At 37.8% G+C, this 15287-nt stretch overlaps 1 protein-coding gene and 1 long non-coding RNA gene across 2 annotated transcripts; both read right to left on the reverse strand.

The window, feature by feature from the left end:
• Window positions 1–3732: 3732 nt before the first annotated feature.
• On the reverse strand, window positions 3733–5365 carry LOC147276711 (abscisate beta-glucosyltransferase-like). The gene has a single exon (XM_086254612.1). It carries the CDS (start codon window positions 5320–5322, stop codon window positions 3871–3873), a length of 1452 nt encoding a protein of 483 aa, XP_086110738.1. The 5' UTR covers window positions 5323–5365; the 3' UTR covers window positions 3733–3870.
• A 2304-nt stretch (window positions 5366–7669) lies between these two features.
• LOC147276712 (uncharacterized) lies at window positions 7670–8341 on the reverse strand. The gene is made up of 3 exons (XR_015123842.1): window positions 8237–8341; window positions 8045–8099; window positions 7670–7919 (listed from the first exon to the last, which is right to left on the reverse strand). It is a non-coding gene; the product is annotated as an uncharacterized LOC147276712 (long non-coding RNA).
• Window positions 8342–15287: the final 6946 nt, after the last annotated feature.

Raw genomic sequence — 15287 nt, forward strand, 5'->3', positions numbered from 1 at the left:
ATAATCGCTTACATCACAGCATTTGATTATTAGTTTCTTGGAGACATTGTCCCTGCATCAATCAATGCATGTGAATTCGGGAAAGTAGAGTTGTGTGGAAGAAGTTAGAAGTCAACCAAATAAAAAGATCGGAAGGTTACTTTCAGTTTCACCACTCAATTGGCAAAACAACATACGTTGTAACAACGAATGCAAGGACAATTGGTGAGATGTCTGTATATACCAAAACGAAATGTTCGAAACTTCTAACGTTTTAGCCACGCGTGAATGATTGTTAGTTATTGATGTATGTGAGCCGAATTATGGGTCTCATGTACCAAAATGGTAGCCACTTGCACATGCCTAAACAATTGTCTCAACATAACTCATGAATTTAATTCCAGGATTCTTTCAGGTGTCGGTGTCACAATCACTTGCAAGACAACATTGAGTGATTCATGATCTCATGGCACTTCTTAATGATTTTTTAGTGCGGATAGGAAAGTATATTATGTATATATATATATATAAGAAGAAGAAGCTGTTATATGCACACTCATTTTTCTTTCACTACACATCTATTTCTCATCTCACATTCTTTTTTTTTTATTATTCATTTCATTTCTCAAAACACACTTTTAAAATATTTAAAATATCCTCATATACACAAAAAAGAAAAAAAAAACTAAAACTAAAACCCAATTAGCCCAACCTCGATGCCAACGCCAACTCTGGCCACTGTCGCCAGCCTCCCTTTCTCTCTTTCCATCTCTCTCATCTCTCTCATCTCTCTGGCTTATCTCTCTGTCACTCTTTATCTGATCAGGTGTAGGGGTCGACAAGGTCGACGACACTTACATCTGATCAAAAAGAGTGTGACAAAGAGAGAAAGGGAGAGAGGAGAGAAAGGAAAGATACAAAGAGGGAAAGAGAAAGAAAAGGAGCTTGGTGGGTACGTTGAACCACTAGTGACAAGGGCAGCACTGGCGATCAGTGGGATCTGGACTTGGAGTGACTGAAGGTGGTGATGAATTGTTTTGTCATTCTGGGATTTAGTGAAAGTATTATGGTCATTTAAGTTAGGGGTTAAAGTTGTAATTTAATAAATGAGAGAGAGAGAGAGAGAGAGAGAGAGAGAGAGAGAGAAAGAAAGAGGTGTGTAATCAAAGGAAAAAATGTGTGCATATAATAGCCTTTAAGAAGAAACGTCAAAGGACTCAAAAAATTTATCATATAAAAGCACTAGATGCGGTAAACACTATATTAAGTTAGAATCTTATGTTGCAGTTATTGGGTAGCTCAGTTGTAAGGGATGTAAAATTACCCATAATGCACCAAAATTCGATCATCCTTCCCTTCAACTAAAAACAAAAAGAAGTTAGATACTTATGTCATGTGGGATTTTCATTCATCCAACAAAGGCGATAAGAACAATGTAATATGTAATTTCAACTAAATCTCTGACATTAAAAAAATTATTGTGTATGATCGTAACATCATGTGGCATAACGACGTGGTGTTACTAATCCACTAAAATTCTAAAATCCTAAATCTTAAAAAAATACTTTTAAAATTATACATGTGTTATAATTTAAATGAATTACTAATACCACGTGATATCACGGTTACATATAATAATTTTTTTAAATGTTGATATGATTATTATCTTCGAAAGTAAATTGCATTTGAGGCCCACCCAGGCACCCTATTATTTGATTGGTTAAGCTCATTAGCTAGCCCCTGGCCAAAAAAAAAAAAAGCTCATTACCTAGCCATTATTTTGTCTGCATGTGGGCTTTGAAATCAAGAATAAATAATAAAATTATATTAGTAAAGTACATATTTGGTCTATATATATGCTACCTCCCTTGGAGAGATGCTGAACGATTAATAATGATAACAATAGTAGCATGAATGGAATTAAATGTATTTACGTTATCAACTTTTCTCGTTTTTTTTTTATAGAAAAGACAGTGTACCTTGCTCATTTATGAGCTTTCAACCAAAGAAATACATTACGAGTGAGGATGAAAGTAAGCCAGGGAGGCTCATTGTCACAATCCAAACCAAATTGGATTAAACGATGAGCCACCTTAATACAAATTCTAGACTGATAATGGAAAGAATAAAAGACAGCATCAAAACCTTCACCTCATCAATAAGCTCAACATAATCTGCCAAGCTCTTTTATGCCCTAAAAGCATCGCATTCAACCACAATCCTCCTGAAACGAGTCTCTAAAGCCAATCTCAGGCCTGCAATAACAGCCAAAAGCTCTTTTGCATGAGGATACAGACAATCAGTAACCAGAAACTTTCTCAAGGCATAACTCACACTCCAATCACCCGTCATTATGTCAAGCCCAAGGAGGTGTTTTTGGGCTTGAAAATTACACCTCGATCACGACCTGAAAGCTGGCCCAAAAGAAGCCATAGAATCCAATCCAACAACGAAGCACGAGTCCAGCCTAGCCCAAATAGAAGCACCAATCTCACTTATCCATTTTTGCAATGCTTTTATCTTCTCAATATAGAGAAGTGAGAATTCGAATGAATAAATTAGTGTAAGATGCATGACAAGCATCCTATTTAACTTCTACTATACCTATTATTCAAATTTATCAATAAGGTGACATAGCTAGTGGCAAAAAAAAAAAAAACACAATAAGGTGACATGCATAGCTGGATGTGGTTGCTAGCTGGCAATTTAAACAAACCATTTTCCAGTCCACTGAGAGAGAGAGAGAGAGAGAGAGAGAGAGAGAGAGAGAGAGAGAGAGAGAGAGAGAGAGGAGAGAGAGAGAGAGAGTCGGTGGAGAGAAAGAAAGTAGCAGAAGCAAGAAGAAGAGAAAACCAAACCAACCACATGAACACACCGAGGCACACTTGAAGCCTGTCGATCCAATCACCACATCTGATACCGATGGTTTCTTCGGCCGAATCTCCGTCTACATTCTCACCGAAATGACAGATTTTGACCACCGAACCAGCAACCAGGTCTCACTCTCACTCTCTCTCTCTCAATCTCTCTTTCTCTCAGTGTGAAAGAATGCTCTGCTTATAAATGAATCAGAGATTATGGCCGAGTCGTTCTTTTGGTTTCATAGCAACTTTTCGTTTTCTATTTTGATTATTTGTTTGATTTCTATTTTTGATCAATTTTGCAAATCCATATTTACCTCTATTTTGAACTCAAATTTGTAGTTGATTGCATTGAAATCGATTTTTCAGCTCTCAGTTTCAGTTTGCAATTTCAGTTGCAATCTCAATTGCAGTTTCAATTTCAATTGTAATTTCATTTGCAAAAATTCTCAAATTTGATGTCTTAGTTTGAATTTGGAGTATCAGAATTTGTAAATTCTTCATTATTGTAACAGTTTCAGAAAGATTTTTTTATTCATTGCCTTTTTTTTGTCATTTTGTTGGTATGCATATCTAATAATTTTCTGAAATGTAATTTGCAAATAAATGAGGATAAGGGTGGTTATGGTTAAATATTTTAATGTTGTTTGTCGCTTGAAATTTTTTAAATTTGGCAACTCTACCTGTAAGTTAAATTTTTGGGTCGGGTATTTTTTGTTAACTTTTTGAATTGTCATTATCTTGGAATTAATGGTCGAATTTAAGACATTTTTTAACAACTAGGAGATAAATATTAATAAATTAACAGTTAATTACTTAATTGATATCTTTTTTAATAAAGTTATTCTTCCAAATATATAAACTCGCCAAAGTTTCACGTTACAGAATAAAATCCATATATGGAGGAAAGCCATGAGATAAGCAGAAAGTTTTTTTCCAAAACCACAATCCTTGTTTCCGAAGAAGGAAAGAATGGGGTCCTTTTGGTTTATCTACATGTCGTCCCAACGCAAACCAAAAAATCAGCTGACTAATTGTTCTTCCTCTTCAATGATTGAAGCTCTGAAATCAAAGCATCCACCTCTGCATACGAAGACCCACCTTCTTCAACAGCTCTTTTGGCCTTCTCTTTAAGCTCTCCGGCCCTCCTTCTCATCTCCGCCGCCTCATCGCCGCCGCCCATCACTCTCCTCACCGCCGCCGCCACCATCTCTCTCCCCACCAACTCCTTCCTCTCCTCACTCCACGACACCCACTCTCTGCTCCCCACCTGAACCCCAACCCCCAGCACCTCCGTTATCAGCTTCTCGTTGTAGAATTGCTCCGCCGACAGCGGCCACGTCACCATCGGCACCCCGGCACTCAGGCTCTCCAACGTCGAATTCCACCCACAATGACTCACAAACCCACCAACAGAATCATGTTCCAAAATCAACAGCTGCGGGGCCCACCCCCTGATCACAATCCCTCTGTTCATCTCCTTCATCCTCTGCTCAAAACCCAGAAGCCAATTTTCTCGGATTTCATCAATTTTCTGATTCTCAGCCGTTTTGAAGATTTTACCCACTACCCAGATGAAAGGCTGCGTGGAAGTTTCAAGTCCATTGGCGATCTCGATGAGTTGGGAGGGAGACAATCGAACCAAACTTCCGAAACTGATGTAAACAACCGAATTGGGGGGTTTGGAATTCAACCATGTCAAACAGCTTTGAAGACTATGCTCGTCGACTGAGGCTGCTTGGCCTCTTTCGGTCTTATCGGTATCGATTCTGTTGCATAGAGAAACTGGGCCTACAGACCATGCCTTATTCTTCATCACAGTGTTGAAATAGTCCGCATATTTCGGCTCCAATTCGTAGAAACTGTTCACCACAACCCCGAAACTCTTGTCCTCTGCTTTCCCCAATTTATCAGGAAGCCCCGGTTTGTTTCTTGCGAAAGAACATAGCTGAGACCTCGTCAATTCGATCCTATCAGGCAGGGAAGGCACTAAAAAGGGCTCTGAATCGGAACCCAATTGCCCATGAGGGGCGTATCGGCCGATACTCTCCGAAACGCAGCGAGCGAAGAACCCATTGCCGTTGAAGATGATTCGCTTGATGTTGAGATTGTCGATGACTTGTGCCGCCCAGCGGTGGAAGACGTCAATGACGATTGCATCGGGTGGGTTTTGGATGAGGAATTGGTTGAGGGGTTGGTGGAGGGCTGAGGTGTCGGTGTAGGGAGTGGCGGACATGGAGGAGTCGGGCGAGACGGCGTCGTTTGGAAGGTCGAGGACGTGGATGGAGATGGAGAGGTTGAGTTGGTGTTGGTCGCGGTGGATGGAGTTTTGGAAGCGGAGGGCGTTGGAGGGTGTGGTGGTGAGGATGGTGGCTTCGGCGCCGTGGGCGGAGAAGACTCGGGCTATGTCTATCATTGGGATTTGGTGGCCTCCGCCGACGAATGGGAAGAAGTACATTCGGACTGGAGGTTCTGAATCCATGGATGCACAGCACAGAGAGAGAGAGAGAGAGAGAGAGAGAGAGAGAGAGAGAGAGAGAGAGAGAGAGTGCAGACTGAGAAATCAGGAGGAAGGACTGAAGAGTTGGCTTGACCATTAGATGCGCTCCTTAAAAATTATTATGAAGTAGCGTAATTAATTGGGGTGTTATAATATTGAATTAATTACTGTAGAGTGTATGTTATATATCTTATTTAATCTCTAGTGCACCAATTAATTTCATTTAACAATTAGGTAACTATCAACTGCATTAGAAGAGCGGGTCGTCCATGTCTCAGATGGGCTTCAGCATTGTTTAGGAGATCTTGTTATCTTTTTTGGTTATGTTTTTTATTCTTTAGCGCTTCACACTAAGTAAGCAAGCTACCTTTGTCTTTGTTTATAGAACGAAAAGAACTACGTAGGGTTTGATTTTCTGGTCTGATCCTCTGCCTTAAGCGGAAGGTACGTAGCGCAGCTCCTTAAAGGAGTCCGACCTTTAGTTCAGTTTTTCTCTTTTTATACAAGTCTTTTTACTATTCGCCGACAATCAAAATAAGAAACTTTTTGCGTTTCGCCGAGTTTTGAAATATAGTCAATTATCACTTTATTTCTTATTTTTTGTCTTTCTCTTTCCTCTTCTCTTTTTCTCCCCACTATGTCTTTCTTCATCATCTTTTTGTTCTTCTTCTTTGCAAATCTAGAACTTTTTTTTTTTTTTTTGTCAAAGATCTAAAACTCAAATTTAGAAAAATATTGAAATTATGAACTGAAACTGAAATTACAAAATGAAAATGCAAACTGAAACTGCGACTTTTTGAGTTTGTTTACTATGTCAGACAACTAAAACTGCGACTTTATAAGAATATTCTTCATAACTGAAACTGTGGTGAAAACTGAAACAGCAGGTGAAAATTGAAACTTTTTACGATTAAATTTGTTTGCATAGTGCTGAAGCTGTTTTGGGTTGTGGGTAAGTTTATATTACCTGAAATTAAATTTGTGGTTCTGGGTGGATTAATGTTACCTGAAAATTAAAATTATGGTTGGTTGTGAGTTAATGTTACCTTAAAATTAAATTTGTGAGATTGAGTGCTTTTGATTAACTTTATAGGCTGTGAGTACCTTAAAGTTAATGGACTCTATAATATTAGAATGATGATAAACTTATAAATAAGGTATAGCATTAAGAGTCTGGTTCATACGAGAGATTAATTATGAGAGATCATGAGGTGAACCCATCAGCCGCATGTGCTAAAAAATAAAGAATAAAATGAGTTTGGGTGATATTTTTTTTAATTAGTAATTTAAAATAAGTTATTGAGTCTAAAATATGTATAAGTGAGATTTAAGTTAATAAAAATATGTGCCATTAATATCTAAATGCTCTTATAAAATAGTCCCTCATACAAGTCATTCTGATAGTACTAATATAAGACGGTTTCTTGCTAGAGAAGTTGCTAATCAAAATCATTCATATATTTTTTTTGAACACTCCGCATTTGAATCTCATATTTGGATTCCAAATTTGTATATCATGTTTGGATTTAAGAGAGAAACTTACGTATAACGGGTATACACCACACTCTCACAAAAAGTGGTCATTGATGAATATGTGAAGAGATATTGTGAGAGTATTAAAATGTATACACCGGTTACATGGAACTATGGAAGTTAAAAAAAATTTGTAATTTGTGCTAATATACTTGTTTGAAGATGTGACAAAAATAAAAGGATTTGAAGAACAAGCCAACGGTCAAATGGGCCATGGTCAAATGGATTTGAAGAAGAACCCAACAATCAAATGGATTGGAAATAAGAAATGGGCTTGCAATTGCCTCAGCCCAAATGGCCAACCAAAAAGTGGACGGGCTTGTCATATTGGGCCGACAGGTGGGGCAGCTCCTTTCTGGCCTGCGAATCAGATTCCGCCCGCTGTCTATTCTCTCTCCTCACATTGATCAAGTGGGGTCGGCTGTCTCTTTCTATTTGTGAGGTCAATATGCAATTTCAGAACAATTTGTTAACACACTTTGGTGAATTAAATTTAACCATATCATTTGGTGAATTAAATTTAACAATTAATTTGGTAATTGTAATAGAGGCCGGCGATGTTTTGTTGTTTTGGTACAATGGAAACTAGAAAAAGTTTGGATCGTAATAAAGTATTGAGTGACGGACAAGCATAAACTGATAAACGCATATTAAGGCAAGACAAAGATGACATGTTCTGTCTTTGCTTGCTTACACAGTCCCTTATGTCCTAATGTCATTTATGCACATTACAGCTTTCTTTTAATATATTTTCAATAAAGAGCATGACAAAAATCTAGATGTCAAAATTTCCATGTTTCCAGTCAAAAAAATGATTCCCCTTGTGCAATTTCGGACCTTGGAACTTGATTCTACCAATTGTTTCTTATTTGCCTCAATCAAAATAAAGTACTGAGAATTCAATCTCCTTCGTAGGTAATAAATAGTTATCAAATTAATGGCTAGCTAGATTAATAGGTTAAAGGGGAGAATGTGCTAGCCACCTATTGATCATATTAAAACATTCTCTAGGGTTGTACGTACTCTGGAGCTGTATGTCCCCCTCCCTACACAATTAATACAAAAAGGGAATTAATTAATTGATTGTTAGATAAGTGCTAATTACCTTGAGTAATAAATTAATATTAAATGTAAGAGAAGAATAGGACTAATTGGAAGTTATCTCTCATGCCTTTATAGTCGCATATGTCAAATGATAGTCTTTATTCGTATAGTAACTTTTGTATCTGTAGAATGAATAAAGACAACATAAGTAGATCTTAATTAAATAGTGAAATTTGTAACCCCACCCAAACAAAAAAAAAATAAACCGCGAAGAAAGTCATAAAAAATTAATGAAAATTGAAATAGATTTGATACTAACCCTGCAACTTGATCATTAGAGAACCATGGTTTCCAATCCTCATGAATTGTCAAGTTCAAGGATTCTATCCATGCTAGCGTACTTGTGTATGGAACTGATAAGTCGATCACCACTGCACATACCAATACACCATAAATAAAACTTGCAATGATATATAAGAAAAGTTTATGCATAATTATCTCTTCTTCTTTTTTTATTTGGGTTTCTGCTCAAGTTGCACCAAACGCACCATACGCTTGATGGACAATTTGAGTTTCTGCTTAAATTTTCGGCCGGCTGGGATTTGACTTAATTTTTTTTTTATTTTTGGGCTTCTAATTAAAGGACCCAAAAACTTATGGCAAGTTTAAAAAAGCATACAGGTACCAAGAGGCTAGCAAATAAATAATATCACAATAATTTTAATCACCTGTATACTATAGCTCGAAGGGATTTTTGGCTGAGGTTTCGATGATAGTCAACAGCACGCATGACATCATGTGTGTAGGGTATGGAAGTATTGCATCTAAGCCATTCCGCTTTCGTTCCCTGTTTTTCAATGTCAATTAGTAAATCTATGTGTTATGTCTTCTGTTTAATTATCATGCATTATACATGGACTTCTAATACCAACTCTCAAAAGTAAATAAGTAATATATTATGTAATATGAAAATTTCAGACTAGGACCATTTAGGGGTGGGTCGGTGTCGATAACCGAACCGCCAGCCACATACCGTCGACCGATCGACTAGGGTCGAAATGGGCAAAATGCCAACTGCTGTCGCCACAGACTCTGTCGGTGAACCGACTGTCGGTGAAACCGCAAGTGACGGTCGGATCGGTTTGAAATGGATCCAAACCGACCAGCTTAGGGCATCTGTTTGGGTGTGGCTGTGCGATGGTTGAAGGACTTGCAGGTTGAAGAAGAAGAAGAAGCTGCGGCGGCATCTGAGGTTGTCCGTCGCTGCGACGGCATCTAAGGTCGTCGATCGCAGCGGCGAGGTTGCAGCAGTTGAAGAAGAAAGGTCGTCTATCGCGGCGGTGAGGTTGTAGGTTAAAGAAGAAAAAGAAGTTGCTGCGCACCAGAAACTAGGAGACAAGAAAAAGAGAAACCAGGAGAGGAGAAGAAGAAAGAAGAAGAAGAAGAAGCTGCTTGCTGCCAGAAACCAAGAGAGAAGAAGAAGATGAAGAAGGGTCGGTCGGTGCGGTTTACCGACGGTGTGGGGGTTTAGAAGCCGCCTCCGCCTCCACCCCCTGTCGGATCGGTTGGAAAACCGCAACCAATGCGTCGGCTCTCGTCGAAGCGGTTGCTGGGCGGATCGGTCACGTCGATTTTCGGGTGCGGTTCAGTTATAGCAGTATTCCGACCTACCCCTAGGACCATTAGTCAGATATATAGATTTTCTTTTGTTGAATACTTGAATGTTGACTTAGAGTGACAACCGAATAGCATAAAACGCAATATATCTAACAAGAGAAAATTATACATACCTCACGAACGTTGAGAGCCTTACGAACATTTATATCATTTGCCAATTTAATGACAAATTGAATCCTATCACCCTGAAAAACCAAAATTATAGTGATAAAAAGAACATGGAGTTTATGTCTAATGGTGAGTCCTAGTGATAATGTATTTGCTACAACGTATATTAGAATAACTCTAACAAAACTAGTCTATTACTTTATTATTGAATAATATTATTTGAACTAACTCAATTATCTAAACTTGTGTATTACCTCCAGGTCTTCCACAACAATAAAAGCCAAACCCAAAAACACATTTTGGCCATCAAATAGTGTCCAAAATTGGTTTCATTATTTCCCTATCTTGGCTGTCTCTCATTTTACCTTTCCGACTACCATTACTGAAGGCCAATACAGGCCTCTAGGTGATCTCATTTGGAGAAAAAATAGTTATTCTTTATTAAATAACTAGCCTCTCTACACTCGCTCATGCGAGTGTGAAGCCGCTTTTTCTATTACGCAAACACCGATATTTTGGCAAGCGTAATCCGTTTAATTAATAGGTTTCTTCTATTTTTATTCTCAAATCACAAATATAAACAAGAGTGCCTTAACATGCAGGTACTGATACCACAAATAATTAATCAAAACTACCTAAAGCCCCTTTCTTTCTTTGCGGGCCAACTACCACAATGCTAATATTGTTTTGCGGACACCACGCCCACTACATCCCCGCGCCACAGTAAAGCCCATCTGCCAGGCGCAATGTTTTGACGAAAATAGGGATAACAAAAATCTAAAATTCCTGCCGTGTCCTCCCAACTGCAACACGCCAAAACAACAAGGTCCACCTTTACAAGGCCCAACCAAACTTTACAAGGCCCACCTTATTACAGAAACCGCCTCTTCCAAATAACTGAATGCAAAGTTGCAAACTGTTCCGATATCACGTCATCACGTCATCAGAACACAAAAAATTCATGAAGTAAAAATCAAGAACACCAGAGCAACTATTCGTCTTCTCCACTGAATCTGCAGAAAGGTAAGCCCTAATCCCTTAACTACACCATTCTATGTTTTAGAATAACAGCATTTTTGTTTGCATTTTGATCTCTGTCACTTCGAACACTGCTGTTGCAGTTTCAGAAAACCTAAAAATCAAGAACACCAAAAGCAACTGTTTGTCTTCTCCACTGAATCTGCAGAAAGGTAAGCCCTAATCCCTTAACTACACCATTCTATGTTTTAGAATAACAGCATTTTTGTTTGCATTTTGATCTCTGTCATTTCGTACACTGCAGTTGCAGTTTCAGAAAAAAAACCCAATTCAATTTGTGGTATACTCTGCAGTTTCAATTCAAAATGTTGCAGTTTCATTAATAACAAGAAAGGTCAATTTGTAGAATAATATGTTATAGTTTCAATTTGTGGTATACTCTGCAGTTTCAGTTGAAAAATGTTGCAGTTTCAGTCAAAAATGTTGCAGTTTCAATTCAAAAATGTTGCAGTTTCAATAATGGTAGCCTAGGATAATTAATTCTAGTTTCAATTTGTGGTATACTCTGCAGTTTCAATTCAAAATGTTGCAGTTTCATTAATAACAAGAAAGGTCAATTTGTAGAATAATATGTTATAGTTTCAATTTGTGGTATGCTCTGCAGTTTCAGTTGAAAAATGTTGCAGTTTCAATTCAAAAATGTTGCAGTTTCAATAATGGTAGCCTAGGATAATTAATTCTAGTTTCAATTTGTGGTATACTCTGCAGTTTCAGTTGAAAAATGTTGCAGTTTCATTAATAACAAGAAAGGTCAATTTGTAGAATAATATGTTATAGTTTCAATTTGTGGTATACTCTGCAGTTTCAGTTGAAAAATGTTGCAGTTTCAGTCAAAAATGTTGCAGTTTCAATTCAAAATGTTGCAGTTTCAATTAACTTTCTCTTTACTATTCCTATGCAGATGACAAAATCAAATGAGAGTCCAACAAAACGAAAGTTCAAAATTGGAGCAAGAAAAAAAGTACCTATAGAAAGGAAGGGAACAAGGTCATCACCAAGACTACAGAAACTCAAGAAAAATGACCAAAGTCAGGAGGGACAAACTCAGGCCGAACAACCTCCAAGTCAAACAAAGAAATATGCAAAGAAGAGGCCAGGAAAGAAACAAGAGAGCAAACAAGAAACAGAAATCAAAAAGGAGCAAAACAAAAAGCCACACAAAGTACCAAGAAGCCAAAATCCAGATTATGTCCAGTACAGATCAAACCTGACTGCGTTTCAGAAACTAATGAGCAGGCACATGGAAAAAATTAGAGAAAGAAATGATGTCCAAGAACAGCTGAAGAAAACCCCTTTTTGGAACCTGATAAAGGCTTACATGGATGGACTTGTGGGAGAGGAAGACTGCAAGAAATCAGACTGGCTGATCACAAGAATGATAAAGTGCTTTGATCGAAACAGAAAAAAGTTCAAATTTGGAGACAAATTTGCAACAATTAAAACAAAAGATGTGGCAAATATCTTGGGAATCCCAACCACAGGAAAAGAGAGAAATGAAATACCCAAAACAAAAGGAGCAAGAAGACATAAGTCCAAATTTGTTGAAAAGTACTTCATATCTTGTGACAGAGTGATGAAGACAAATATAGAGAGATCTATGGAGCACACAATTGATGAAAATACAGAAGATGGGGCAAGAGATTATGCAATACTTACATGTCTCCACCTCATATGTACGAGTTTCTTTGGGAATTCAAGTTCGTCAGCTTCATGGACGTTGATACAATGCTGTGAAGACTTGAATAGAATTAGAAACTACAAATGGGCAGAAGGAATCAAAGACTACCTAATCAACTCCATGCAGAGACCAAGGGAGGGAGACAAAACAACTGCAATTGTTGGATGTTCAGTCATAATACTGGTATGAAAAGAGACACTCAAACTAAAGTTTACAATAATTCAAACTTTGAATTTCAATATGTATTAACAATTACTTCGATTTTGACAGTATTGGATATGTGAGAGAACAAACCTCATTAAACCAATAAAAGGGAGGGGGGATGAAACAATACCTGTAGCAAAGTGGTGCCTTGGAACCCTCGCAGAGAAACTGGCATCAATGGAGAATGATGAAATTGAGGTAAACTTATATTAATTTGTACCTGAAACAAAACAAAACAAAAATGCATTACTACTTATCTTATTCTTTCTTTATATAATTAAACAGATACAACAATCAGACGATGATGATGATGATGATGATGAACAACTGGACCAACAAATGGAAGAGGTTTATGACAGTGATTTTCAATCACAGCCAAAAGCTTGGAGTGCAAAGAGAAAACTAATTGACACTGAAGAGGAAGAACAAGAGTCTGAAAATGAAGAATGTGAGCAAGAAACGGAAGAGCAACAAGAGAGTGCAGAGGAAGAGGAGACAGAGACACAAACTCAGAATCTAGCCATTATTGAGGTGCATGATCCTGAACCATGCTATGAAAACACAGATCATGAATACTTTGATTTTGCTGCAAGTCAGGAGCAAGAAGAAGAACAAACAGAAGCTCAAAGTCATGATGAGGCACAAACTGAACACACTCAACTAACACAGTTTCAGACCCCTCCAGAAAACCAAACTGAAGAAACTCGAGAGGATCAATTTGACACACCTCAAGCAACTCCAATCATTGCAAGAATTCAAGCTCAAGCACCTCAGTCACCTCCATTCATTGAAGATATCACAACTCAAGCAACAAAACCTCAGTCTCCTCCACTGACACAACCTGAGTCAACTACATTCAACGAAGAGACTCAAGCTCAACCACCTCCAGAGACACAACCTCTGCCACCCCAACAGAGTCCAACATGTGCTTCATATTCAGCTGCAACAGTCATTCTTTCATTAAGTGAAACTGCAACTGAGCAACTCAATCTGAGTCAAATGGAAACTCAACAACTCAATCTCAGCGAAACTGAAGCTGACCTGACAAGTGCTCGAATGGAAGAAGTTCAACAGCCTTCATTTGACCAGACTCCCATCAGCCTTCTTTCATTTGACAAGACTTCCATCAAATTGCCTTTATTTGACCAGACTCCCATCAACCTTGTATCATTTGACAAGACTTGCACCAACCTACCTTCATTTGACCAGACTCCTAACACAAATCAAGGAAATCAAGGTATCTTAAATGAGTTGTTTGGTTTGTTATTTTTTTTCACAGTATTTATTCAACCTGCTTCATATTTTGTATTTATTCATATTTATTTGTATTGGTGATCACAGATGAAGGAAAGGATACAACTGAAACTGCAACCGAAACTGCAAGTGATACAAGACCAACCAAATCGGAAGTTCAAGATAACATGCCTCATGATGGTCGGCAAGCAACAAGTGCACATGATGAAGAAAAAGAAGCAGACAAAGTAAGTGATGGTCAAATCCCAGATGGCAACCAACAAGAGTCAGGAAAAACTGAATGGGAAAAGTATTACAGCCAAGAAACAAACGTACCTTGGGATAGAATCTTTGATGACATTGTGGGATCTATACCCGAGCAGTTACAAGAGGAGATGGACAACACACAAGAACAAATTTGCAAAAATCATGAAGCAGTGTACATGTGGAAAGGAAGGATGGCCACATTGAAAGATATGCTGTCATCTGCTATAGAATCTTGCATAAGGAAAAACAAGTTCTCCACAAAGCTATTCTACAAGTGTGAAAGGACCAAGAAGAAGCTTAGAGAGAAAAGAAAAAGGTACAAGAATCTGTGGGGAAAATATATGAAGATGCAGGGCAAAGTCAAGTCATACAAGCTAGCAAATAAACTGAAAGATAAGCAGCTTGAAAGACTGAGAAAACTGAATGAGGAAAAGGAAAAAGAATGTGATGAAATGAGAAAGCAGAAAGAAGAAAAGGCAACAGTAAAGTCTCAACGGCAAGCTGAAGAGGACAAACAAAATGAGGCTAAAAAAGACCAGCCATCAAGAACAAGAAGCCTGCAGAAAAAAGAATCAACATCACAAAAAGATCATGATGCTGAAAACAACCCTCCAGAAAAAAGAAGAAAAATGGAAAGAAATGAAGAACACAAATCCATTCAAGAATCTGAGTATATTTCTCTAAGTGACAAGGAAGAAGAGAAAAAGACCAACACACAGAACGATCCAACAATCCCCAAAAAACTAGTGTGGCAAAAGCTCAAGGTTTTCAAATTTCTATCAAAAGATGGAAAGCAAGACATTCAAAAATATTGGAAAGAGGGACCGCAAGGGTAAGTAAATTTATAATTCAACTTGAACAAAACATGTGTTTATGATATCCATATAAAAAATTATTCTAATATAATCATAATACATACAGAGCATACTTCTGGGTATCAACACGTACTACACTCTTTCGACCTGACATTGTAGATGTGCTTCTTGATACTGCAGTGTCATATCAGGTATATACACAATTTTTTATACTGATTTTATATAACTTGTCAAAAATAAACTAACCAGATACTTCTAGATCATTGATGCATACTATGACATACTGCGGGGAGATGAGTTGGACGATCCAAACATGCAGCAGAATTTGTACTTAGGCACTTACATACATG

This window comes from Dryas octopetala, chromosome 8 (genome assembly GCF_963921425.1).
Source record: "Dryas octopetala chromosome 8, drDryOcto1.1, whole genome shotgun sequence".
NCBI classification, from domain to species: domain Eukaryota; kingdom Viridiplantae; phylum Streptophyta; class Magnoliopsida; order Rosales; family Rosaceae; genus Dryas; species Dryas octopetala.